The 24,548-nt window shown below is 38.9% G+C and overlaps 1 protein-coding gene across 6 annotated transcripts in view; it reads left to right on the top strand.

The window, feature by feature from the left end:
- The window catches only part of GPAM (glycerol-3-phosphate acyltransferase, mitochondrial), a 63,584-nt gene extending 40,605 nt beyond the window's left edge, over nt 1-22,979 (top strand). For all 6 annotated transcript variants that reach the window (XM_038009562.2, XM_007964096.3, XM_038009561.2 and 3 more), the window contains 14 exons: nt 610-746; nt 3,970-4,069; nt 4,389-4,601; nt 6,412-6,525; nt 8,311-8,396; nt 9,079-9,194; nt 11,147-11,217; nt 12,020-12,284; nt 12,841-12,983; nt 14,462-14,539; nt 15,475-15,615; nt 16,822-17,011; nt 18,176-18,234; nt 19,179-22,979. In XM_038009562.2, coding sequence (XP_037865490.1) covers nt 610-746; nt 3,970-4,069; nt 4,389-4,601; nt 6,412-6,525; nt 8,311-8,396; nt 9,079-9,194; nt 11,147-11,217; nt 12,020-12,284; nt 12,841-12,983; nt 14,462-14,539; nt 15,475-15,615; nt 16,822-17,011; nt 18,176-18,234; nt 19,179-19,295 — 1,830 coding nt within the window. In that variant the 3' untranslated portion in view covers nt 19,296-22,979. The remainder of the gene's footprint in view (nt 1-609; nt 747-3,969; nt 4,070-4,388; nt 4,602-6,411; nt 6,526-8,310; nt 8,397-9,078; nt 9,195-11,146; nt 11,218-12,019; nt 12,285-12,840; nt 12,984-14,461; nt 14,540-15,474; nt 15,616-16,821; nt 17,012-18,175; nt 18,235-19,178) is intronic.
- The last annotated feature ends 1,569 nt before the right edge of the window (nt 22,980-24,548 follow it).

Genomic DNA, 24,548 nt, shown 5'->3' with positions numbered 1-24,548 from the left:
CTCATTTCTAGAGTGATTTTAGAGTTGTTGTGGAAATATTCTCTTGTGTACTGTTATGTATTTCAACCCATTTGGAAGATTTCCCTCTTGTGATAACTTCAGCAGCTGTGTATTTGGGGAGGAGAAATGGGATACAGGAGTACTTATCAGCAATATGCAGGATTCCTTTTGTAAGTTACCTTGCAACAACCCTGAAAATCTGGTAGAACAATCCCTATTTTGTAGATGAAGCAATAGAGACACAGATAGATAAATAGGCTGTCTCAAGTGGCAGATAATAAGTGACTTGTCCTGGATTTCAAACAGACCAAGCCAGACTCCAAAACCTGTGCTCTTTTTATATCAGTAGAGCTGCTTCTCAGAAAGGGTATAAGTCAACTGGAACTCTTGATTGCTCTTCTTCCCCCAACTTATTTCTGTTGTTATAGTTGCTTTTATTTTTAGCTCAAAAAGTATTACATTGAAGGAAGTTCCTATTATTGGAAAATGTTTTTAAAGAGTGAGTCACTGATTAGCCAGTGTTTGAGTGACTCTAGCCAAATATGCAGTTGCAAAGTGTGATTGAATTTTACATTTGAATTTTAAATTTGGCATTTTTTCCTTTGCTAGACGAATTTGCCGCTTCTGTTTCTACCAGTTCATAGATCCCATATTGACTATCTGCTGCTCACTTTCATTCTTTTCTGCCATAACATCAAAGCACCATACATTGCTTCAGGCAATAATCTCCATATTCCAATCTTCAGGTAAGATGAGCTTATTTTGGAATTTAAGGAATTAAAAAGGCTATGTTTTGAATTTTTGTTTTTTAAATTATACCTTTCGATATGTTATTGTAAAGATGACATTAGCTTTTTTTCTTTTATTATAAAAGTGATACATATTTATTGTGTAAAATGTGGAGAGTGCAAAAATGCATTAAGACTATCATCATTATTTATATCTTTTATGTGGGATACTTGGTGAACTGTGGCTACCTAAACTTTATGGGCATTATTTATCAAATGGATAAAAGGTAGTTAGAAGGGCAAGATAGCAAATTACCAGACCAGGCTCAGCAGTAGGGAGTTGTGTGGTGGGGGAGGGGGCAGTGAAGTGGGAGAAGGGTTAGTGATAAAAAGATAACCATACCTGTAACTTTGACTTCATAATTTAGTGGAGCTAGAACCACTTAAAAAGTGCAATATCATGGGAAAGGTGTCTTTTAGAGGTTTTCACCTTTTGAAAGGTTTTTTAGAGGTTTTCCTCAATGTGTTCCATTTAGGGGAAATGGTATGTGCAAATGTGGAGAGATACAGGAGCATGATATGGTTGGGAAGTGGTGGACAATTTGGTAAGGTGGGAATGTGGGATGCATTAGGAAGGATCAGAGATTGGAGGTGGTAGCTGCATAGGTAGAGCCAGATCAAAACCATTTCTAAGCCGGGAGATTAGAGTTTGTCCCGTACTTGAGAAATGACACGTTCAGATTTGTATTTTGAAAGGTCATTCTGGATTCGGAAGAATGAAATCAATTCCGCCTCCACTAGGATAGTTCAGGCAGAAGATAGTGAAGGTTTAAATTAAAAGTATAGTATTGTTTTTGGACAGGAGGGCATAGATTTAAAAAGTATTTAGTAGCTTGAATTTATAAGACGCAATGCTAGTCCAGGTGGGGTCTCAATAGAGGGGGAGAGGAAGGAGCAAGATTCCCAGGTGTTTACCAGTTAGGAAACTGGGTAGATGGTAGGTCTGATCACCAACAAGGAATTGGTGAGGAACTGGTTGAGCTGGTTTGGGAAATTAAAGTTTGAAATGTGAAAGCACAAAGCATCTCTGAGGTCAACTGTGTAGGTAGAGAGTGGATAAGAGGAGCATGAATTTAGAAAGAGACTAGAAGGAAAGTGGGCTGGCAGGTTGTGCAGGTGGAGCTTCACAAGATGGCATTTGTCACCTTTGTGTGCTATGTCCTCAGTATCACAGTCTAAGGAACTCCTTCTTAATCCCTTGGCTCAGAGTTCTATAGGCTTTCAGAGTTCTGTAGCTAACCAGACTCCTGTGACCAACTGAAGAGAAGCCATGCATTCATGCAGTCAATGATATTTATCCAGCTGTGCTTTAGACAAGAGAGAACAAAATATATAGTCCTTGCCTTCACATAGCTCAATGGATAATGTAGACAGACGGCTAGCTGTAATACAGTGTGATATGATCCTACAGGGTAGATGTGCTTTTCCAGGAATTAGAATATCTGTGTTTGCTCTCCAGGGGACCTCTTCCCAGAACCAAGGAACCTGGGAAACTGAATTAGAAAGTCATCAGGAAGTTTCTGGTGGGCACAGACTTAGAGGGAAGAATGTTCCAGTGGGGCTCTAGAGAAGCCTTGCTTCTCTTGTAATTAGAATATTTCCTGTACCTTTTTCCTTCACATTTGGTTCTCAACTAGGATTTCTTGGAACTACTTAATAAATACTGATAATTTTTTTGTAATCCAACTTCCCTTTCATGGACCCTATGCCAGCGATTGTGTAGCTCACCTGTCCTTCAGACACAGCAGGCTGTAGATAACCCAGTCTGTTTTTGTGCAGCTTTCTTTTGTTACATGACAGTCTACCCATTCACAAACCACTTCTCCTGTATTATTTTTGTGGATGGCTCATCTCATTCATTTTATTCTGCAGAGTTTTACTCTCAAAGAGTGATGCTAAGCTTTGGCAGCACCTTACTGTGGCCTCCTTATATTTACTGTACAGCAGTGGTCCCCACTCTTTTTGGCACCAGGGACTAGTTTCATGGAAGACAATTTCCATGGACCATGGGGGTGGGGAGAATGGTTTTGAGATGATTCAAGCATGTTACATTTATTGTGCACTTTATTTCTATTATTACATTGTAATATATAAAGAAATAATTATACAACTCATCATAATGTAGAATCACTCGACAGTCCCAGCTGGAGGTGATGGGAGACAGTGACAGATCATCAGGCATTAGATTCTCATAAGGAATGCACAACCTAGATCCGTCATGGGCAGATGTGCAGTTCACAGTAGGATTTGCACTCCTATCCTATGAGAACCTAATGTTGCTGCTGATCTGACAGGAGGCGGAGCTCAGAGGGTAATGCAAGTGATGGGGAATGGCTGTAAATATAGACGAAGCTTTGCTTGCTTGCCTGCCACTCATCTCCTGCTGTGTGGCCTGGTTCCTTACAGGCTAGGGACCGGTATTGGTCCGTGGCCCTGGGGTTGGGGACTCCTGCTGTAGAGGATACCAAAAATATATATTAATGTTTATATTAGTATCACTCTACTTGAAAAGAATAGGAGGCTGTGAGTTTGGAAAGATTGACTTAGTTTCAACTTCATATCAGAATTAGTGTTGTTGAAAGAGACATGGGGTTGGGAAAAGAATTGTTTTATGCCTGTGTGTGTGCAAAGGAAGCACATTTTTGTTGCATGTTTTGGAAAGATGGTTATGTGTGGTTTCAGTTGGATAAAATTATTTTTGTCTCACAAGGACCCTTTGTAAGCAATAATTATTTGAGAAAATTTCCTCCAAGGAGCTTTCGTAATAAACATCATATTCATTTTGTAGTAAAGATGTCATGGGCAAATTTCAGAATGTCTAAGGGTCAGTGTCTTGAGACCCTGGGCAGGATTTTAAAATTTAGAAGTGTTCTGTAATCCTCTTAAAGTCTATACTATCATTTTTACGGGTAATATATCATGCAAACTCCTTTTGGCTTGGAACAGATGTAATAGAGGCTCATTATACACAGTGATATCCCAAAGACTGATGAACAATGTAAATGACTGAAACATGTCAATAATGTGGAAAATGAAAAAAATGCCTGCATTTTTACTGTCAGCTGCTCAAGCAGCACATAAGGGCTTGTATCCATTTGGCAAATGTTTTGAATTAACTTGGAATGTGAGTATTCTTTTTACATTTTTCTTTGTAAATAATTCATGCATTCTGAATTTATAGTACTTTGATCCATAAGCTTGGGGGCTTCTTCATACGACGAAGGCTCGATGAAACACCAGATGGACGGAAAGATGTTCTCTACAGAGCTTTGCTCCATGGGGTATGTGTGAGCTCTGATTATCCTTAGGGCCGTTGTGTTGGTTATCACGGTGGAAGGAAAAAGGACTCTCTTGAGATTTTTTAAACACTACTCTGAGAAATTTGAGTGATTATTGCTCGAGTTTGTTAATTTTTTGTTGTTATTGTTGTTATTACCAAAATATAGCATTGGAGGAGCTGCTTTATTAGTGTGAATAAGATACTTTATCAGTAGTCAAGTTATAGTTTTTTCTGTTTTGCTTTTAAAGATTTAATTTTTCTGAGCTCATTCTAAGTTGAGTGGTCTTGAATTCGTGTTTTACTTTCTTCTTATATCCCAGCATATAGTTGAATTACTTCGACAGCAGCAATTCTTGGAGATCTTCCTGGAAGGCACACGTTCTAGGAGTGGAAAAACCTCCTGTGCTCGGGCGGGACTTTTGTCAGTTGTGGTAGATACTCTATCTACCAATGTCATCCCAGACATCTTGATAATACCTGTTGGAATCTCCTATGATCGTATTATCGAAGGTCACTACAATGGCGAACAACTGGTAAGGATACCTACACAAAAGTCCTCTTTGCTTATCAAGTCTTTTAGACTTAACTTTTAGAATTTAGATTTGCTTTTAGAATTAACTAAGAATTTTTTTTCGGTACTCCCTGTGTTTAAAGCACTGTATGAAATGTGATTGGATGGGCAGGGTGAGTAGCTTTGATGCCCTATCTTTAACTTGATTGGTAGTGCTTATGTGGTGTTTTCCTGAGCTTGGCAGAAGTGACCTGGTTAGATTTATCAGTGACGACCTTGGTCATGGGATTGGAAAGTGGGAGAAGACTTGCCACCACGTTGCAATCTCTGCTGTGGAAGGTTATCTATGGTTTGTTCTCCCCAGGGCTTAATGAATATGCGCATATTTTAAATTGGGTGTGAAGAACTTGTGAGGTCATGGTGGCAAAAACACCTACAGATTGAGAAGTAGCAATGACTTTTTCAGTACACCTTTTTATTGAAGTGTAATAGTTACAAAAGAGTATATAAATCATAAGCATGTAGCTTGAATTATCACAAAGTGAATACATCTGTGCAACTAGCACCCAGATCAAGGAACAGTATTACCAGGACCTTTGAAACCCTCCTCGTGCTTCTCCTGTCATCATCCCCTCAAGGTTAATCATTAATTTCATTTCTTATAGACTGGATTAGTTTTGCATATTTTTGCACTTACGTAAATTGGATAATATGTGGTCTGTACGCATCTGGTTTCCTTTGCTTAAGCAGGTGTTTGTGAGATTCATCCACACTGTTGCATGTTGTCTATTCCTTCTCATAGCTGTGTAGTATTCCAGTGTATGAGTATACCATAATTTATTCTACTGTTAACAAAATGTTTGGCTGTAATTATTCTTGTATATTTTTTCTCGATGACCATATACATTCATTTTGTTGGGCACACACCTAGGAGAAGAACGGATGGGTCTTAAAAAATATGTATTTTCAGCTTTAGTAGGTACTGCCAACCACTTTATCAGAATGGTTTTACCAGCTTACCACTCCAGTCAGCCATTAGAGTTCAAGAGGAATTTAGTTTTGTTCTTATTCATTGTGGAAATTTTGGGTGAGGTACTTATTTCAAGCTTATGGCTCCAGATGTGTCAGAAATTCAAGGACATCTGACAGTCAGAGGCTTTAGAAATTAAGTGATAGGCTTACAAATTAAGTGATGTGATCTGTATGACACTCTTCTCCTTGTGTTCTGTGAATCTGTCCTTGATGTATACCCTACTCATCCTGACTGTGTCTCACAAGTTCATATCTGAGTCTGTGTCCATTACATGTCCTGCCGTTGTGCCTTATATGTAATAGATACTAGGTGTTTACTGAGTGAATACTCAGTTCAAAGGCCACTGTGAGGCTGGATTTGCAATTACTTGCCTAATATTAGACATTTAGACTCTGGTGATTATCAGACCTCAGATAAATGACCTCTTCGATGTTTTATTCTTATTTAAGAACTACAGAACAGTTTTCCAGGCTATGTCATATTTTTCCTTCATTAGTATGCAATTGTATTTTTGTGAATTGTGTGAACATGATACTAAATGAATTAGTATTAAATGTTTTGTTTTTCAGTGACTAAATTCCATCTGCCAATGACATGATTACATCTTTGAGCATCTTTGAATACTAAACATTTTCTGACAGGCCGCAGTTAATGACTGCTTCCTTTCCTTCTTCATTCATTGTTCTTTTTCAAGATGAACTTACAGTTTCCATGAAACAAGTTTTTCTGTGGATAATAGAATGTTTGTGTATGTGTTGGCTTTATTTCTCACCATGTTATTATCACTATTGGAATTTAGGGCAAGCCTAAGAAGAATGAGAGCCTGTGGAGTATAGCAAGAGGTGTTATTAGAATGTTACGAAAAAACTATGGTTGTGTCCGAGTGGATTTTGCACAGCCGTTTTCCTTAAAGGTGAGTGTCTGTTGAAATGAAACCGTGTTGAAGCATCGACCTGGAGTCAGGAGGCTCCAGTGCTGAATCTAACAGCACCTCTCTGTGTGACTTGGGGCTGCAGTTTGCTCTCCTGTAAAATGAGGACTATGAGAAAGGTGGTGTTGCCTAAAGTTTTCCACAAAATTTGCCTGTTGACAAAGAAGAGTGAGTATCTGTTTTTGGGAGATATCAGGCTCAATATTTATTGCTATTATTATTATTTTTTAATTCATGACCATCTAAGGGGAACAAAAAACACGTAGAAGGAATAAGTTCTAGTATTTGATAGTATAGTAGGGAAATTTTAGTTAATAGTAATTTATTGTATATTTCAAAATGAAAGAGAAGAACTGTAATATTCCCAACACACACAAAAAAGGTAAGTGTTTGAGGTGATGGTTATCCCAATTACCCTGATTTTATCATTACACATTGTATATAGGTATCAAAATATTGCATATACCCCAAAATATGTACAACTATTATATATCAATTAAAAAACCCCAAAAGCCAAAAAAAATTTTGAGATGGATGAATGAATAAACGAATAAATAATTGTAAAAAAATAAAAATTCATGTGAATCTTGCATGTGCCTTTATAATATGTATTTATATCTTATGTTTTAAAATTGCCTTTAGGGGAAATTTTTCCAAACACCTCCCCTAAAAGCTGCGTAACTTTTTTTTGTTTGTTTGTTTTGAGATGGAGTTTCATGCTCTTGTCACCCAGGCTGGAGTGCAGTGGCGCAATCTCAGCTTACTGCAACTTCTGCCCATTAGGTTCAAGCAATTCTCCTGCCTAAGCCTCCTAAGTAGCTGGGATTACAGGTGCCCGCTACCACACCTGGCTAATTTTTGTATTTTTAGTAGAGACAGGGTTTCACCATGTTGGCCAGGCTGGTCTCAAACTTCTGACCTCAGGTGATCATCCCACCTCGGCCTCCCAAAGTGCTGGGATTACAGGTGTGAGCCACTTTGCGCAGCCAAAGCTGGGCAAATTTGACAGGATGATGCTACGTCTTATTGTGTAGAATCCAGTACCACACATCCTAAGGGATAGTGCCATCCTCATTGAAAGTCTGGGACTGGCAGGTCCCTGAGGCCCTTGCTGTTTTAAATTCTGAAGATACTCAAATTGTAAAGGAGAAGGAGAAGAATGGGTACCGAAGTAGGGAGCCCAGGGATAAGGAGCAGAAGGTCCCGCCTCTCCTTTTATTCTACTTCCTGGCTTAACTTTAAGAGATTCCAGCTGCTGTGGTAGATGCTTGTTGGCCTTGAATGCTTTGATCTTTTAGAACCTCATCATTTCTTTTCTTTTTCTTTATTTTTTAAATGGTCACGTAGCTCCTCTGTCTTGTTATGATTTGCTTTTAGATTGAGGTTCTTTTGAAAATAATGTGGTTCTTGGGTTGCCAGATTTTTTAAAGTATGATTATGTCTATCATCACTATTAATGATATTAAGAATGTCAATTTTATGACGATGTGTGAGAAAAGTTAAAAATTTCTTTTAATTTTAAAATGATTTTGTTTAAGCATCCTATTCTTTGGGTCTTCAGTTCTTAAGTTCAGCTTCATGCTTAGCAACAATCTGTGAATCATTCTGGACCTGAAGACAGTCTAGGATATAGAAAGTATTTCCCATGCTCTATAGCATGGCTTATTTCATACACAACTGCCTTTTAACCTTTGGAAGATGAAATTACATTTTATATGTTGATGTGAAAGTGAGGGTAAATGATCATGTTGTATTTTTTTTCTCCAGGAATATTTAGAAAGCCAAAGTCAAAAACCGGTGTCTGCTCCACTTTCTCTGGAGCAAGCGTTGTTACCAGCTATACTTCCTTCAAGGTAAAATTTGTAGAGCTATCAAACATCTGTTATTTCTTGTATTGCATAGATTAACCTTATTAAAAATGTGCACATTCTTATTTTCACTTCTTTACTCAAGTAACTTTTCTCTTGGTCCAATAAGGAATATTGAGATGACATGTTTTCATATTAGTTTGGAAGTTTTTAATTATTTACTTATAAAAGCTTTTTGATTTTGTGAATTATATAGGAGTTCTTATTTGATTTATGCTTTTTGAATACTTGAACTGAGTTTTTGTGGTAGTAGGTTATGCATATTGTATGTAAGTGAACCATAGAAAAGGATTTTGCTGTTTGAATTTTTCAGAATTCAAATTGAATTTTAACTTAGATAAATTGAATATGAAGCCTTTCCTTTCATATGTGGAAGTGTTGAATTTTCAGAAATGTTTTAGAATCTGGCATCTTGCTTTATGTATTCTTTCCGCCAGTGGTTTTGGAAGTGATGTACCAACAGACTATTTAGTCATAACTAACAATTTTTGGCCAGGTCATAATATAGTCTATTATGTAGGAGAATAACCCATAGAAATAATCTATGTGTGGTTTAAATTTAAAATATATAGTAATTTAAAGTATCTAATTCATTTAAAGATCAGTTCCACATAGTTTGCCTTGTAAAAGAGTGTGGTTGTGGGTTGATTTTCGAAACACTTTTTAGACCCAATGATGCTGCTGATGAAGGTAGAGACACATCCATTAATGAGTCCAGAAATGCAACAGATGAATTCCTACGAAGGAGGGTGATTGCAAATCTGGCTGAGCATATTCTATTCAGTAAGTAGAATACCAGACTCTTTAATTCTACAATTTAGATTCATCATGGTGTGGTGCAAACTATACAGATTTTGAAATCTGCTGAGGTTAGTTTCCACTTCTATTAATTCACAGGTGGTGATAGGTAAGTTATTAGAAAGAAGGTGATACCATGGGGATTTGAGGTAATTAGAGTTAAACATCTTATACAGTGTCTGGTAATTGTAGGTGTTCATGTGGTAGTTGTTGTGCTTTTTAAAGATAGTTATTATTAAAATGATTTGTTGCCTCTGTTGCTTATTAATGTGTTTTATTTGAACTGCTTGAACTAATTTGTGGCACAACGTCTAGATTTATAGTTGCATGTCCATTTCTGCTTTGACCCCGTAGACTTTTTATAATGCAGCAAATACGAGTGGCCTTGTATAAAGCTTTGCCTTAGCCGTGGAGAATACAAAATGAATAATTAATGGTTCTGAACTCAACGAGCTTATGTTCTCGTCAGTGGGATAGTTATACACAAATAATTAAAGTGAACCTGGAGAGGAGTGTGAGTTCACTGCAGGATCAGTCTTCTTTAAGTTCCAAGTTGTACAATTGTGTACTGTTGTGGAGGCTGCTTTCAAATCCCAAGGCAGCACGATGGTTCTTTGCTGCTCAACCCAGTGGTGATTTCTTTCTGGCTGCTCTCTCGGCCAGGACCCTGATGATACTCTCAGTGCCTCCTGCCAGTGCTACTGGGGAGGCCTCCCTCCCTCACCTGGCTCCTCCCATTCTGGAGGCTCGTATTCCTGCTTGACTTTGGGTCAGAAGATTCTTTCTCAAGCACGTTTGATTGTGTCTCTCTCCTGCTTAAAATCTGGATACGAAAAATAATACCTTATTGTCGAAAAGTTGGAAAATAAAGATGAAATAGATAGCAAAAACCTACTACCCAAATAACCATTGATGTTGCTGTGTAGTCTCTAAAAATATTTTTTACAGTTTTGTATTGTGCAGCTTTCCATTTATAACACATATATTCATATTTTAAAATTCTTTATAAAATTTTAATAGGTATACATATAGTACTGAGTACTTTTTTTTTAAACACTGGAGACAACTTGAATTACAAGTAGTGAATGAAGTGTTCATAAATGTATTGTCATCTTAGAAAACTCACAAATGTTATCGTGATTTCAGATTATCATTCCATGGGTGTTCTCAGATTTGATTTATATAATTATAATTTTATGCAAATTCACTGTAGGGGTGCACTGTAGTCATTCTCAAATGTGTTTCTGTGCCCTTCCTTCTTATGTCTGGGTCAGGTTGAAAGAGGAAATACAAATATATTGAGCACCCATTACTGTGGCTCCTGTGCTGGGCCAATCATTTTATCCTCACATAGTCTAATGAGCTAGTAGTATTTTCATTTTACCAGTGAGGAAAGTGAGGCCAGGAATTCAAGTAATTTGCCCCAAGTCATGAAGTTAGTTAGTGAGTTAATTAGGATTTGAGCCCAGATTTTTCTGATTCAAGTCAGCTGTTATCCTTTTACTACACCTTCATTTTAACATGGTGAATACCAGCAAGAAGAGTGAAGTGGAGTTGTAGTTATAATAGACTAGGTGGGAGCAAGTCAAGGAATATGGAAATGGGAGATCCTGTAGAACTCAAACAGGCTTGTACTTTGGGTCTTGGTATTTCAATAAAAGTGTCTCTTTGTCATTCAGTAACTAAATTCCATTGGCCTGGATTGAAGGTGGACCTGTCTTAGCCTGTTGTATGATGAACAGTGATCTCTAATGACGTTCCATTATACCAGAACACTGTAATACTATAACTTCCTTTTGGTAAATCACACTTACGGGAAATGTGATAGACGACTTTTACAGTTTTAAATACTCTTGTTTAAAATTTAGGTATTTCAAAAAAGTTCAGCTATATTTGTAAAAAGTGCAACTAAAAAAAGCTTTGTGTTTGCCTTCCAGCTGCTAGCAAGTCCTGTGCCATTATGTCCACACACATTGTGGCTTGCCTACTCCTCTACAGACACAGGCAGGTATGTCTGCAATGTCACCTGCAGTTAAGTAGGAAGCATTAGGATGTTTTGTTAGCTGCTCAGATACATATTCAGGGGCAAATTTGGCCCACTCATGGCTAGTCCTATGAGGTAAACAGTAAAATAAGCTGAGGACCCTGCCCAAAGGAGCTTATCAACATGGTGGAGGAAGAATCTACATTTAAAAACAAAACAAAACAGACTGCTTAATATATATAGTACAAAGCTATTGCTTGATTAATACTGTTAATGTAAATAAGATCTATTTCATTAACATGTGGTATGTATTCTGATAGCAAATGCTTTCCAAACGAATTGATTGACATTTTAGAACCCACCGTTTATCCTCCCAAAATACATTTGTCTAAACTTTATGATGGAAGAGACCATACCAGTCTTGTTCAGTCACGTTCTCAACACCAAACACAGTGCCAATATATATAGGCACCAAGTAAATATTTGTCAGATAAATATTTAAAATGAAGGAAATCTTGCTAAAAAATAAGCACTCCTTACTTGCAGATGGCTTTTTTTCTCTCTCTTGTGATCTTATGTGTGCATATCATGTGTCATGGCTAGAGTGTCCACTAGCGTGTGTAATACTTTGACATTCCTGGAGGACCAGCTTTTTAAGCAGTTTTCTGACTCACTCTGCATTGGTATTCTGGCCCTACTTCTCTCTGTGCTAGCAGTGAGCTGCAGGAAAGCCAAGGCAAGAAGAAAGTCTTGGAGTGTTGACCTCCCAACTTTTTGGAAAGTAGGTTTTCCACTGTCATGATACCATTTCTGTCTCTTTCTTTAGGGAATTGATCTCTCCACATTGGTGGAAGACTTCTTTGTGATGAAAGAGGAAGTCCTGGCTCGTGATTTTGACCTGGGGTTCTCAGGAAATTCAGAAGATGTAGTAATGCATGCCATACAGCTGCTGGGAAATTGCGTCACAATCACCCACACTAGCAGGAACGATGAGTTTTTTATCACCCCCAGCACAACTGTCCCAGCAGTCTTCGAACTCAACTTCTACAGCAATGGGGTACTTCATGTCTTTATCATGGAGGCCATCATAGGTATGTCAGTCCTTGAAATATTGTCAGTAATTTTCATGGAAAATAAAAAAGCCTAAAACACATAGCGGTATCTGCTTTAATTTGGGTGATAGCCCCTTGCTTGAGGGAATGTGGCTATAATTTTAGTTTTCAAATGAAAATGTAATCTCCTGTTATATCACTGTTTATAACTACAATGAGTAATTACTGAATTACCATTTGTATAATATTACCCTTATTTCTCAGGAGAGGTAGAGTGTCTTGCAATCCAGGAGCTGAAAATCTAACTGAGATGAGACATATACAGGGCAGCAAAGTGAGTGGAGGGCCTCATTTGTGATTAAGAGAAAAGAGAGGAAGGAGAGAAGAGGGGGCTCATGTGTTTGGAGAAGGTTTTTGATGCAGTTGGGATCATATGGAATCATAAGCATTTAATCTTGTGGGATTTACTTAAATTTCTCAAAATACAGGCCATTATTTTTGATGTATTAATAATCTCTTAAGGTTATTTGAGCCAGTTGAAGTTTTTCTTGGAGACTTTGAGCTGGCAACTTCATTGTTGCTTTTCTTTTCTTAGCTTGCAGCCTTTATGCAGTTCTGAACAAGAGGGGATTGGGGGGGCCCACCAGCACCCCACCTAACCTGATCAGTCAGGAGCAGCTGGTGCGGAAGGCGGCCAGCCTGTGCTACCTTCTCTCCAATGAGGGCACCATCTCACTGGTGAGTGAAGACTCTTCAGTGTTACCTGGTCTCTTTTCTTGAGCGTTCTCGTGAAAACATAACCCCTGTGTTTGTTTGTTAGAGAATGTTTGGCCCATTTTTGATACTTTATATTCCACTCCTGGATTTCAGTGACCACCAAACCAATATGTCATTTACTATCTTGGTTTGCTCTCTGGGTCACTGCTCCACTGAATCTGTCCTGCAGTATGAGCCATGATAGGACAGATTGCTCAATGTTCTCAGGCAGTCACATTCAAAGCTAGTGAGCACGTATTGTGTGTGAGCCACTGGGTCAGTGGTTTGTAAATCATTAACGCACCCACCTATAGATGATGGAACCACAGATGGTAACAGTTAGAAGCAGCCTTAAAAATCATCTGCTCGGCCAGGTGCTGTGACTCATGCCTGTAATCCCAGCACTTAGGGAGGCTGAGGCGGGCAGATCATGAAGTCATCCTGGCTAACGTGGAGAGACCCTGACTCTACTAAAAATACAAAAAAAGTTAGCTGGGTGTAGTAGCACGCGTATGTAGTCCTAGCTACTTTGGAGGCTGAGGCAGGAGGATCGCTTGAACCTGGGAGGTGAAGATTGCAGTAAGCCAAGATCGCGCCACTGTTCTCCAGTCTGAGAGACAGAGCGAGACTCCATCTCAAAAAAAAAAAAAAAAAAATCTGCTCAACCCCTCTCAGTTTACAAATGAGGAAAACAAAGCCCAGCAGTACTAATGAGCATTTATATTATATACCCAAACACTTAGGCATTTATCATGACACATATGTATTTAGCAGTAGATTTCCTTCTTCTCAAAATCGTCAACATGTAGAATTCATATTTTATTTGAATTCCGATATTTTCTTTTGTATGAACGTGTCTTGAGATGTTGACAAGATAAGGGCATGTGTTAGGAGTACCGCCCCTCCACGCCGTGCTTTGGGTGAGGTGTCCTGGTGGTCCTGTTGGGGAATCTGTTTTGCATGAACCGTGGGTGATGGGATGGGAGGGACGAGGGCGGATAAGACTCGAAGATTGACTTTGTCTTTTCTCTGGTTTTTGTTTACTTATTCCAGTGTTGTGTTTCCTCAATCACCGCGTTTGTGTATGGTATTTATTATAACTATTGCAGAAAAATTGTCTTAGAAAGTAAAAGAAATAGGTGGTGGGGGGCTAATAAGCAGTCTTCAGGAGGCTTGCCACGTTGTGGGTGTGGGGAGAGAATTGAGCTCAGGAGTACCCCTTGCAGGTGGTGCAGTGTTGGGTGCTCTGCCAGTGAAGTGACAGAGGTCTCTTCTTGGGCTTTGTCCATGACCGTGTGTGTATCAAGACGGTGGGCATTGGGAATCACAGGACTTGCTCAGTGGGGTGACGGAGGTAACAGAATGGAAGGCTTTGGCAGCTACCTTGTACCATGTTTTCTGCCTTTAAAGAAAGAAGTATAAAATGGTGGCATTTACATCTAACTGACTTTTCTTTTCAGCCCTGCCAGACATTTTACCAAGTGTGCCATGAAACAGTAGGAAAGTTTATCCAGTATGGCATTCTTACAGTGGCAGAGGTAAGAGGAAGAGCTTTCCTTTATTTGTCTGTATGAAGTTACTTGCTCTTCATTCCCTTTTCTACCACTTATTTAAACCAATAATTGGCCGGGCGCAGTGGCATGTGCCTGTAATCCCAGCACTTTGGGAGGCAAAGGTGGGTGGATCACCTGAGGTCAGGAGTTCGAGACCAGCCTGGCCAACATGGCAAAACCCTGTCCTTCCTAAAAATACAAAAATTAGCTGGGCATGGTGGCACGTGCCTGTAATCCCAGCTACTTGGGAGGCTGAGGCACGAGAGTTGCTTGAATGGGAGAGGTGGAGGTTTCAGTGAGCCAAGATCGTGTCACTGCACTCTAGCCTGGGCGACAGAGTGAGACTCAGTCTCTTAAATAAATAAATAAACAAATCAATAATTACATTTGGTATACAGTCATGTTCAGATGTAGAGAAGAGAAAAATAAGAATGGGGAGAATAAGTGTCCTTTGGATTATTTAATATTTTGGTTCCTATTTGTAAGTTGTGTTATCTAAAACATATCCTCACTTGATTCTGTGACATCTAGAAGTTTGTATGCTAAGTTGAGATGTTACACCTATCAGTATGCTTGTAGCTTGCACATCTGCAGTTTTCATTTTTGAGATTCTATTTTAATTTTGGTAGATTTAGTGTAGAGGGCATGGCCTGGAAAAGTAGATATCAATTTAGAATATGTGGGGGTACTTTTATTTGATCTTTCTGGTAGCTCTCCCCTCCCACCCGCCCTTTCTTTTGTCCCCTGCTGCCTCTCGACTGAGTTTGAGTTTGGAAGGGAAGTTGATTGACGTTATGAATGGCTAAACAGAGAAGAGCCAGGAAGGGTCAGAGAAGAGGACTGCCTTGTCCTGGCTCCACTGGGCAGTTGTTTGTGTGCCAGTGCATATTTATTTACTATCCATCATCTCCTTGGCCTAGCACGATGACCAGGAAGATATCAGTCCTAGTCTTGCTGAGCAGCAGTGGGACAAGAAGCTTCCTGAACCTTTGTCTTGGAGAAGTGATGAAGAAGATGAAGACAGTGACTTTGGGGAGGAACAGCGAGATTGCTACCTGAAGGTACTTTGGTGAAGAATTCTGGTGGATATTACAGGGATATGTTGAGGTTTATGTTGCAATGAGATCAGCTGGAGCCCTGGTGATGTCTTCATATCTAAAGAACTCCCCAACTAGCTCTGGTGCCTTCTGTGTGGTAAAGACACTCAAACTGTTTGAGCTGAATTAATACCTTAAATTAGTCGGTTTAAGTAGAAAAGGAAAGGAGAGTCTGAAAAGTCAGGAAGATGAATGTCATAGGTGAGACTTTCACCATCCTTTTATGAAATATACAGGTGTATACCTGTTTATCTACACCTGCACCCCCTCATGAGGCAGCAGTTTTGCTATTGAGCTGCCATGGGCCTGGTTGCTCTTTTTGAGTCACTCTTGCTGTCCCTCCCAAAATTTCATATATTGAGCTCTTTGCTGTCAGGTAAAACAAATACCATTATAGGAGAAAATTTAGATTAAGAAAAAGTCCCTGATTTAGAAAAATCAATTTTGTCTAATTTATAATTTTAGAACTTAGTAATAATGACCCATGTTTTCTGAATACTCTAAGTGGATTACTCTTTTTTGACATTTAGAAATTGTCTTCTTTTTCACTTGGGTGGTACTAGTGTAGTTTTAAGATTGGGCAGTGATCTTGCTTTCACACTCCAGAGGGGCTTCACTGAACCCGTGTGTTTTGGGTAGGTACAGTGAGAGCCTCTCGGCCATAAAGCACCCCCGTCACGGTGGCCATCATTCCCCACATTGCTGGACTGTGGGCAAAGGCCATTTAGGGGAGGCAGGGAATAGGTGCTGAAGAAGGAATGAGATGATCTTAGTGGTCTCCCATTGGTTGGTTTGCAGACTTGAGTGACTGTTGAGCCCAGGCTTCAAACTGTAGAAGGCCTAGTCTTAAGAGCAGCTATTTTCAGTGATGATAGCATATCATAATTATAGTATTCAGTTATGAAAATTTCTTCTAGGTGGCTGTTCAATGAACACAAGCCTCATATACTATAAAAAAGTGAATGATAACCATAAAGAATGTGTTTGAAAGCCAGCAGTTGTTTCCTGCAGAGATTCTCTGCATGAAGGGCAGGGGTCCGCTTTCGTGTAGTGCTGATGTGAGTGGCCGTCTTCTCACGTTACTGGCTCTCCAGAGAAAGTCCTCTGTCCTCTTGCCTTGTGTCTCTTGTCCCTTCCTCATGACTTCATCTCCTGCTTTTGCACACTCAGGTGAGCCAATCCAAGGAGCACCAGCAGTTTATTACCTTCTTACAGAGACTCCTTGGGCCTTTGCTGGAGGCCTACAGCTCTGCTGCCATCTTTGTTCACAACTTTAGCGGTCCTGTTCCAGAACCTGAATATCTGCAAAAGTTGCACAAATACCTAGTAACCAGAACAGAAAGAAATGTTGCAGTATATGGTATGTTGAGTCACTATTTGTTGTTTAAAATTTTTTTTTTTAATTACAGAAATTTGCTAATTGTAGAAAATTGGAAAAATGCAAACTTATCCTGACCTCTAACACCATAGAGTATTACTATTATCTTCTTTGGTATGTTATGTAAGTTGAATGATACAGTTATACGCTCTTACGTCTGGCTTTTTTCACGTAACATTATTTTTGAGATTCATACATGTTGCATATAGTTTGTTCCTTTGTTCTTGTTGTGTAGTGTTCCCTTGTATAAATATTTACCACATTTTATTCATTCTGCTGTTGAAGGATATTTGGGTTGTTTTCAGTTCACAACTGCTTTGAACAGTGTTGCTGTGAGCATGTTTGAATATGTCTTTTGGTGAACATCTGTGCCCCTATATACAGCATATATATGGGAACAGATTTGCCTGGTTGTAGGCTCTAGATATATTCGGCTTTAGTAGGTGCCGCCAAACAGTTTCCAGTACCTGCTTGTACTCCCACAACAGTGTGTGTTTCGCTTGCTGCACATCTTGGCCAGCGCTCCGTCTTGTTTGTCTTAGGAGATATGATTGGGGTGGGAGTAGTATTTCATACAGTTGTAGTTTGGAGCTGAAACTACTTTGAATCACTTTTCAGAGCCAGAAGGAATCTAATCTAATCACCTCATTTTATAGTTGAGGAAAATACCCAAGGTCACACTGCTAGTTAGTGGGTGATCTCGGGATCAGAAATCTTGTTTCATAACCTCGAGGCCTGTGCTTTCTCTGGTTCCACTGATGTACAGTCATCTGCGTACCACTGGGTAGCTTAAAGAATGTTTATACGCTGTCTCATTTGATTCTCACAACAATCTTGGACAATGGATGTTTTAGGTATTTCTATTTCCCTCCATTCTCCCTATTTCTCTTTCTACACCCTCTTTTCTTTCCCCCTCCCTTTCTTATTTACCTCAACATAGGACAAGGTAGGTTTAAACAAAGTAGGTGTAACAGCAAGTCAGCTGAGAACTCACAGGTTGTCAGTGGTGGAAGTGGGGCCCCACCCCTGTCTGCTGACTTGCCCTCATTCTCTTCCTAGCTCCCCATACTTTCTTACTGTGGCTATTGGGATTGTCATGATTTGTTGGGCCTAACCATTTGACAGGGTTTTATTCTGTCTCTTCAGCTGAGAGTGCCACATACTGTCTTGTGAAGAATGCTGTGAAAATGTTTAAGGATATTGGGGTAGGTGTCCACCATTTATGGTATAAAAGCTATCTTAACTTCTGTTCTCTTTAGATCGAGTCTGTTTGAGCTACCTTTGTGGTGGGGTGAACCCCGAGAGAAGCAGTTTCTGCTGGCTTAATGATACAGGCGTTTTTGGGAATGGAGCATGTAGGATGGGTTGGGCTATGTTGAAGGTGAAACCCATCAGTGTAGATTTATTTGAATGTTCTGGAATTTTACTGGTTTCACATTTATTCCCAAACTGCTATATATAACTGGTATCAATATGTTTCAAGGTGCTACAGGTTGAGTATCCCTTATCTAAAATGTTGGGATGAGAAATGTTTTGGATTTCAGATTTTTTTGGATTTTGGAATACGTGCCTTAGACTTACAGGTTGAGCGTCTCTAATCCGAAACCCAGAATGCTCTAATGAGCATGTCTTTTGAGCGTCATGCTGGCGTTCAAAATGTTTCAGATTTTGGGGTACTTCAGATTTTTGACTTTGGGATTAATACCACAATCTTGGCTCTTAATTATTCCATATGATTTTTAGTTACTTTCTTGTATTTTTACAAGTATTTCTAGAAGTATCCTCAGGTGTCCTTTACCTTCATGATTGATGGAGAATGTGAGTTCCATAGAGATACTAGTGGCCTTTTGTGAGGGACTGTTTGTGACTTTATTCTAAGTCATTTTAGAGTAGTTATATTGGTTGAAATTTTAGAATATAGTTATGTTGGTTGAACTCCATCAAAAAAAAAAAAAAAAAAAACCTTGCTTGCATTGGAAACTCCCACCTCATACACACACACATGCATGCATTTACTTAAAGCCAGGATATGGTTTTGTGTGCCTTTACTGCCTTCTGAGGTCTAGGAAACCACAGGTCAGGTTGGTGATAGAAATTTTTTTTTATTTTTTATTTTTTGCCTTTAATTTAATCTAAACTTTTTCTTTAGGTTTTCAAGGAGACCAAACAAAAGAGAGTGTCTGTTTTAGAACTGAGCAGCACTTTTCTACCTCAATGCAACCGGCAAAAACTTCTAGAATATATTCTGAGTTTTGTGGTGCTGTAGGTAACGTGTGGCACCGCTGGCAAATGAAGGTCATGAGATGAGTCCCTTGTAGGTACCAGCTTCTGGCTCGAGAGTTGAAGGTGCCGTCGCAAGGTCAGGCCTGCCCTGTCCCGCAGTGATCTCCTGGAAGACAAGTGCCTTCTCCCTCCATGGATCTGTGATCTTCCCAGCTCTGCATCCACACAGCAGCCTGCAGATAACACTTGGGGGGACCTCAGCCTCTATTCGCAACCCACAATCCGTAGACTACAAGATGAAATCTCAATACATTATTTTGGAGTTTATTAAAGATTGACATTTTAAGTACAGCTTTTAAGGACTAATTACTGTGATGGACACAGAAATGTAGCTGTGTTCTAGAACTGAATCTTATATGGTATACTTAGTGCTATTGGGTAATTTGTTGGTATATTATCTGGTTAATGGTTAATGCTTCCTTTAAAAATAATTGAGTCATCCATTCACTCTTTTTCAGTTTTATCTTTGTCAATAGTAGCTACATTTTTAATGGGAGCACCTTTTATCCCAAGTGCTTTATAAATGAATGGACTGATATATATATCACACCCAGGTATCACTGTGCTGTCCTTTGCAGTCAGATATAGAAAATGTTTTTAAGAGGTATGTGAAAACAGACAGTATTAGTTTAGGTCGGGAACTGAGATATTATAATCAAATAGTTAACATCAGGAAGTTAATTTGGCTGGCAAAATTCTAGGGAAACTTGGCCAGAAAACTGGTGTTGAAGGCTTTTGATTATATAAAAAAGTGCCATTGAGTTTTAAATGACCAGCAAATATTTAGAACCCTTCCTGTTTTATGTCTGTATCCCGTCTACCCCTCAGGTAATACCTGCTTCTCACGGGTACAGCTGTTTCTTGGAAATCCTCCAACCAAATAGCAACTTTCCTAACTTGATTAGCTTGAGCTGACAGACTCTGTTAGAATACAGTGCTCTGGCCACAACTGATGAGGGCTTTCTGTACTGCACACAGATTGTGTACTGCACCCCAGTCCATGTGACTGGTGCCCACTTGAGTTGTGCCGTGCACAACCTGTCCAGTATATGCATGTGGTGGCCCTACTGACTGGTAATGGTTAGAGGCATTTATGAATTTTTAGCTTTGAGGAAAATCCATGACTTTTAACAAATTTTTATGGGTTATATGCCTAAACCCTTATGCCACATAGTGGTAAATAATTATGAAAAATGGTCTGTTCATAATTGGTAGGTGCCTTTTGTGAACAGGGAGCATAATTATTCGTTTATTATGGTAATTATGGTGATTTCTTAAATATCATGTAATGTGAAAACATTTTCTAACAGTTTACTGTTGCTTATCTCTAAGATATTATGGAATTAAGAATTTTTCCAGATGAGTGTTACATAGTTTCTTTGAATTTAGTATAAAAATACTGAGAATTAAGTTTGTACTTCTATAAGCTTGGATTTTAAACACTAATAGTATCTCATGAGTAACGTGTGTTTTGGGAGAGGGAGGGATGCTGATTGATATTTCACATTGTATGAAGTATCATGTTTGAAACTGGTAGCAATAATGCTATGCTGTTGTGATCCCTCTCAAGTTCTGCATTTAAAATATATTTTTTCTTTATAGGAATTGAGGTACTGTTAAGTCATTGTCAGTTGTAGTAGCTCTGATGTTGAATGAGATAATCACGTTTTAGCATTCCATTTTACTGACTAGGGTAGAAGAACACTTTTCTTGGCTACATTTGGAGGATACCCAGGGAGTCTTGGGTGTTCCTTATCTGGGGAATCAAACATTTCACTAGTCTCTTTTTTTCATCCTTTAAATTGTAGATTAAGGATTACTCAAGCTCACCATTATTCAAGGTTGGGACTCACTTCCCAGTGGATACTCTGCCCTGCCTGTCACTGCTGCAAAGAGCTGCTGCTTCGCCAGCCTAAGCAGAGAAAATATGGCTTCTCTTGCATTATTTTCCCTTTTGGTTGGGTTGTTTTCTAGAAGTTTGATCAGATGCTTTGAGGAATGCAATGTATGATTTGCTAGCTCTCTTACCACTTAAGTCACTGTGAGGATAAATATGCATGCATTTTGTAATTAACTGGTGCTTTGAAAATCTTTTTTAAGGGAGAAAAATCTCAACCAAAGTTATGCTCATTCAGACAAGCTGACCTTTTGAGTTAATTTCAGCACAACTCATTCTTCAGTGCCTCATGACCGAAAAACAAAAAACAAAAAAGAAAGCATCTTCACAATAAAGCTTCCAGATAGCACCGTTTTGCTAAAAGATATGTTCTCATTGTTTTCCAACAGTGATGGCTTCCATGTAAGGTTAAACAAACTAGGTGCTTGTAAATAATTTTATTACAGTTTACTCTATTGCATTTCTATAACATGAAATGCATGCCCTTCAGGGGAAGACTGTGAGTCAAGTTAAAAAAAAATATATTAAGCAATATGCAACTGCTCTCTGTTTTTAAAAATGAGAATGTCCTAAGTGATTCAGAAGAGAGGAAGGAATTTATGTACTCTTAAAATTGCATGAAAAACAAGGCAAAAACTAGTGTGAAATGTGTAGAACTGTTAACTGAGACGGCATTGAGTCTTCCTTCTGAAATCTGTTAAATCTCACAAAGTCATGAGGGTATATGGAGAAAATATTTCTGGGATTACAATGAATGTAAGCCCAGATTGTGGAATTTCCAGTAACCTGGACCGGGAAAAGCATTTCCCATAGTACTCCATGTAATATGAGTGCTCTGTGAGATGTTCATCAGTGTTTTATAGAAATGGTGTTGCTGGGAACTAAGTTTGCACATGGAAACTTACAATGCACTTTAGCGCAGTAAGGGCTTGGCATCTGGCAGTGAAAAACTGTTCAACCCAGCATCGCCCAAACTATTTTGACATCAGGACCTTTTTCTCCTTTGGGATACCTGTGAACCTCTCACTACTGTCCTGTGGAGAACATTTTGGGAAACACTGTTAGATAGTTCTTTAAGGAGACAAAACGGTAATGAACACATGGCACTGGGGCAGAATTCACATGCATTTTGTAACATCCAGTGTGGCGTGGAATAGATGTGTATTTCCTCCCCTAAAGAAAATAAGCACAGAAAATTATATTGTAGGTGATCGGAGCTCTTTCCTTTGATAGAAAGAACAGCCCCAGTGATCCTGGCTTTTTCACTGAATGTATCAGAATACATGGATGAATTGGGGTTAATAAGGTTTTCATTCAGATGTAGAAGAAAGTAGTGTACAATTGAATGCAGATTTTTATCCACAGACAGTTGTAGTGTTTAGACGTGACAGGACCTATCGTTGAGGTTTATGAGACTTACTATGGGCTGTAAACCTATTTTTTAAAACTCTTTTTAGAAACCTGAGACTTGTCATCTGGCATTTTAGTTTAATACAAACTAATGATTGCATTTGAAAGAGATTTTTGACCTTATTTCTGAACATCTAAAGCTCTGAAATGTCTTGATGGAAGGTATTAAACTATTTGCCTGTTGTATAAAGAAATGTTAAGACTGTTGTGAAAAGAATTACTGTAAGGTACTGTGAAATGACTGTGATTTTTGTGAGCGAAACATACTTGGAAATACTGAATTGATTTTTATGCTTGTTAATGTATTGCAAGAAACACAGAAAATGTAGTTTTGTCTTAATAAACCAAAAAACGAACGTATTCTTGATGTGTTGGATTTGTATTTAAGACAGTTTCCTACATAATTCACTATACGAACAATTAGTCTTTTCTGACTTTATATTAGCAACTTATTAAAATGCTTAACGATATCTTACATAAATGTATGAACCTACAGTACATGCTTTTATTATTGACCCACAGCTTTCCAAATTTGATCAAGCATTTGGAGATGTAGGTCTGCTTCTTAGCTGTTGCTCTCCTTTTATTTAGTAAATATTCATATTCTAGAGAGATTCTTTGGGTTTTTGTAAATATTTCTTTAAGCTTGGTGCTTTTTGTTATATTTTTACATATTTAAGTTAATAAAAAGTGTTTTCTCCACTAATTTTTCACAGTTGCTCAAACAATGTTAGTTTACTTTTTTGACAAGAAAATTATTTCTTTTATCAGAGCACAGATTTTGTGGATTCTTTGAAAGTTCTCAAATACAGCCTGATATCCAGAGTGTTCCTTCTGGGAACAGTGGTAAACGTGTGCCTGCTGATGACGTCCATGTCCTTTGGATGCATGATGTGGCTGTGAAACTGACTGACGCCCAAGACCATCCCATCCGTTCTCCAGCCAGCCTCTCTCCCTGAACTTTCTACTTGAACCCTTCTGATTTCCTTTGTGATGTTGCCGTGACTGTGCCCTTACTCTGGCACATTCATTCTTTGCATTAGCACTCTCTTGCTGCTGCCAAAGGTTACCTTCCTTTTATTGTAGCTAAATTCTAACTTTTACAGCCACTAGGTAAGTGAATGTTAATTTTGAAGTCTCATCTCTTGTTTAGTCTACGCTCTAATTGTAGTCCTATTATTTTCCTTTTTAAGCTCTTGCTGTCTTCTACATACCTAGTGAGTAAAATTCCAACATACCTCCTTGACATGTGCAAGGGCACTTGTGGTGTTGACACCCCCACCTGGCTTCTCTTGCCCCTTCAGTTTCCATGGCCCTATTGTCTCCTGTCTACCATCATGACTCCGTTCTTCTCCAACTCCTTGCCTCCCATCCCTTACCAGATGGTCCTGGTGGTGTTGCCTGGTCCTCTAATTTGAAAAAAAAATTTTTTCAATATAATCTGGAATTTGCTATTTTTATGTGAAAGCATCTAATTTTTACACGATGGTCCAACAGCATGTATGGATCAAGTAAATTGCATTTCCAGGCCGTTTCTGTCTTGGCAACTGCCAGTTCGTATCTTTTGGCCTAGGAAAAAGAAGGATGAAAGGGTGAGTTTCTAGGTGCCCCTTCCAGGAGGAGCTAGTAGGCAATCCCCAGGGGAGAGAAAGCTAACCTTGGTCACCTGACTTAGGCAGGACTAGAGCTTGAGGCAAGTATCTGATGAAGACTGGTGATGTTTCGGCAATGAGAACATCTGGGTCAGCCTTTGACATCTGACTCACTCCTGTGCCCATGTCAAAGAAAGTGTGTATCAAAACAAGCTAGCATTTGCTGCTGGCAATGGGCTACCTATGACAGGTGATTAGAGTAAATGATTGGACAAATGCAATTTCCAGCTCTCTGGGAAAACGTCTTGCCTCTTTTGTCTTGCAGGTTGGTGGACAA

This window comes from Chlorocebus sabaeus, chromosome 9 (assembly GCF_047675955.1).
Source record: "Chlorocebus sabaeus isolate Y175 chromosome 9, mChlSab1.0.hap1, whole genome shotgun sequence".
Lineage (NCBI taxonomy): Eukaryota > Metazoa > Chordata > Mammalia > Primates > Cercopithecidae > Chlorocebus > Chlorocebus sabaeus.
The sequence above is the reverse complement of the archived record's forward strand: the minus strand, read 5'-3'. Positions and strand labels throughout refer to the sequence as shown.